Here is a 1,673-nt window from a genome sequence, read left to right on the forward strand (position 1 = left end):
ATATGGCTGACTGCTGCTTCGGTGCTCGCGCTAGAGCCGACAGTGAACACACGCAAATCGTGTAAATTTCAGACAGCGTTTGTTTAAGTTTCAAAGGGCAGCATGAAACATAAGTTATACTTAATTTAACTTCACTGAATTATTCGGAGAGAAGCATGTGCACGACAAATCGTATATGTTTACGTTAGATTTTTGATTACACGAATCAACTTTCTATGATATTCGTGATTCCGGCTTGCTTAAATTTAAGATTTTTTTTCTGTGCGGGTGTATGATATGATTGGGTCCGGCCCGTACGAAGAAGTCAAATTCAAAAACGGTAAGCCGAAAGACCCTCTAAACAAAATGATTGAGGAAGTGAACCATGCCCGGCAGAAAGTGGCTCATCTGATGGGTGAAGAGAGGCTCGATAGAAAGCTACACGTCCCGAATCCCGCGGTGGCGTCTTTGTATTGCTTACCGAAGATCCATAAAAATCCTATCGGAATGAGGCCAATCTTTTCCAACATTCGCACACCCACACAAAAAATGGCAGCCTGGCTGGTAAATGAAATGAAGAAATATCCGGTAAAACATGGAAAAAGCGTGAAAAATTCTGTGGATTTGGTGAAGCAATTAGAAGGGTTTAAGTTGGGACGGGGAGAAATTTTGGTCTCGTTCGATGTCACGGCACTGTTCCCGAGCGTACCAGTCAACGAAGCTCTACAAAGCCTGCGTCGTCACTTGGAACGCAGCCGAGCTCCACCAAATCACATCGAAGCGTATCTCTCCGTAGCCCAGGTGTGTATGAACCAGAATTTTTTCACCTTTAGAGACAGAGTTTACAGACAAACCTTTGGGCTCAGTATGGGTAGTAAGCTTTCCCCTTTGCTAGCGGACCTCTTCATGAGCGATTTTGAGAACGAAGCTCAAAAGAAGAAGTTGTTCCCCAGGATTTGGTGGCGCTACGTTGACGATATTTTCGCCCCAGTTAAAGAGCGATATTTGGATCAAACTTTGAGCATGCTAAACTCCCAACACAGCACAATAAACTTTACGGTAGAGAAGGAAGTAGACGGGAGGCTCCCCTTTCTCGATCTGTTGATCAGCAGAAATGAAGACAACACACTGAAATTTGGGATCTACCGGAAGCCTACATCCACCGATAGATACATCACATCAGACTCCAATCACTTCGGTGCTCAAAAGCAAGCCGCATTCCACTCCATGGCACACCGACTGTTTAACGTACCTATGGCCAAAGAAGAATTCGAAGAAGAAAAATGACGAATTTATTCAGCAGCCGAGGTGAATGGGTACGATCGGTCTTTTGTGGATAAAATAATTCGTAAACACAAACGTAAAACACATCGCCACAGTATAACTACACTACAACCGGACACAAGAGAGGTGAAAAGAGTCAGCCTGCCATTCTACCCCAAAATAACAAACCCCATAAAAACAACACTCCACCGACAAGGGTTACACGTTGTTCATAAAAGTGAGAACACTCTGCGTGACCTGCTTTGTAACCTTAAAGACAAGGTTCCACCTGACGAGCAGTCTGGCATATACCAGGTTCCCTGCAAGGACTGCCCGGCGGTTTACATCGGCCAAACCCGTCGGAAGGTCAAAGTTCGCATCAGAGAACACAGGAATGCCGTAGTGTCGAATAAGAACAACGAATGCGGCTC

The 1,673-nt window shown here is 44.9% G+C and overlaps 1 protein-coding gene across 1 annotated transcript; it reads left to right on the forward strand.

Moving 5' to 3' along the window:
• Positions 1-276: 276 nt before the first annotated feature.
• LOC134286591 (uncharacterized) lies at positions 277-1,266 on the forward strand. Its single transcript, XM_062848225.1, has one exon. It carries the CDS (start codon positions 277-279, stop codon positions 1,264-1,266), a length of 990 nt encoding a protein of 329 aa, XP_062704209.1.
• Positions 1,267-1,673: the final 407 nt, after the last annotated feature.

Source organism: Aedes albopictus, chromosome 2 (assembly GCF_035046485.1).
Source record: "Aedes albopictus strain Foshan chromosome 2, AalbF5, whole genome shotgun sequence".
In the NCBI taxonomy this organism is placed as follows: domain Eukaryota; kingdom Metazoa; phylum Arthropoda; class Insecta; order Diptera; family Culicidae; genus Aedes; species Aedes albopictus.

Bases quoted from the DNA above. Each gene is read 5' to 3' on its own strand.
- LOC134286591 (XM_062848225.1), top strand. From the start codon at position 277: ATGATTGGGTCCGGCCCGTACGAAGAAGTCAAATTCAAAAACGGTAAG.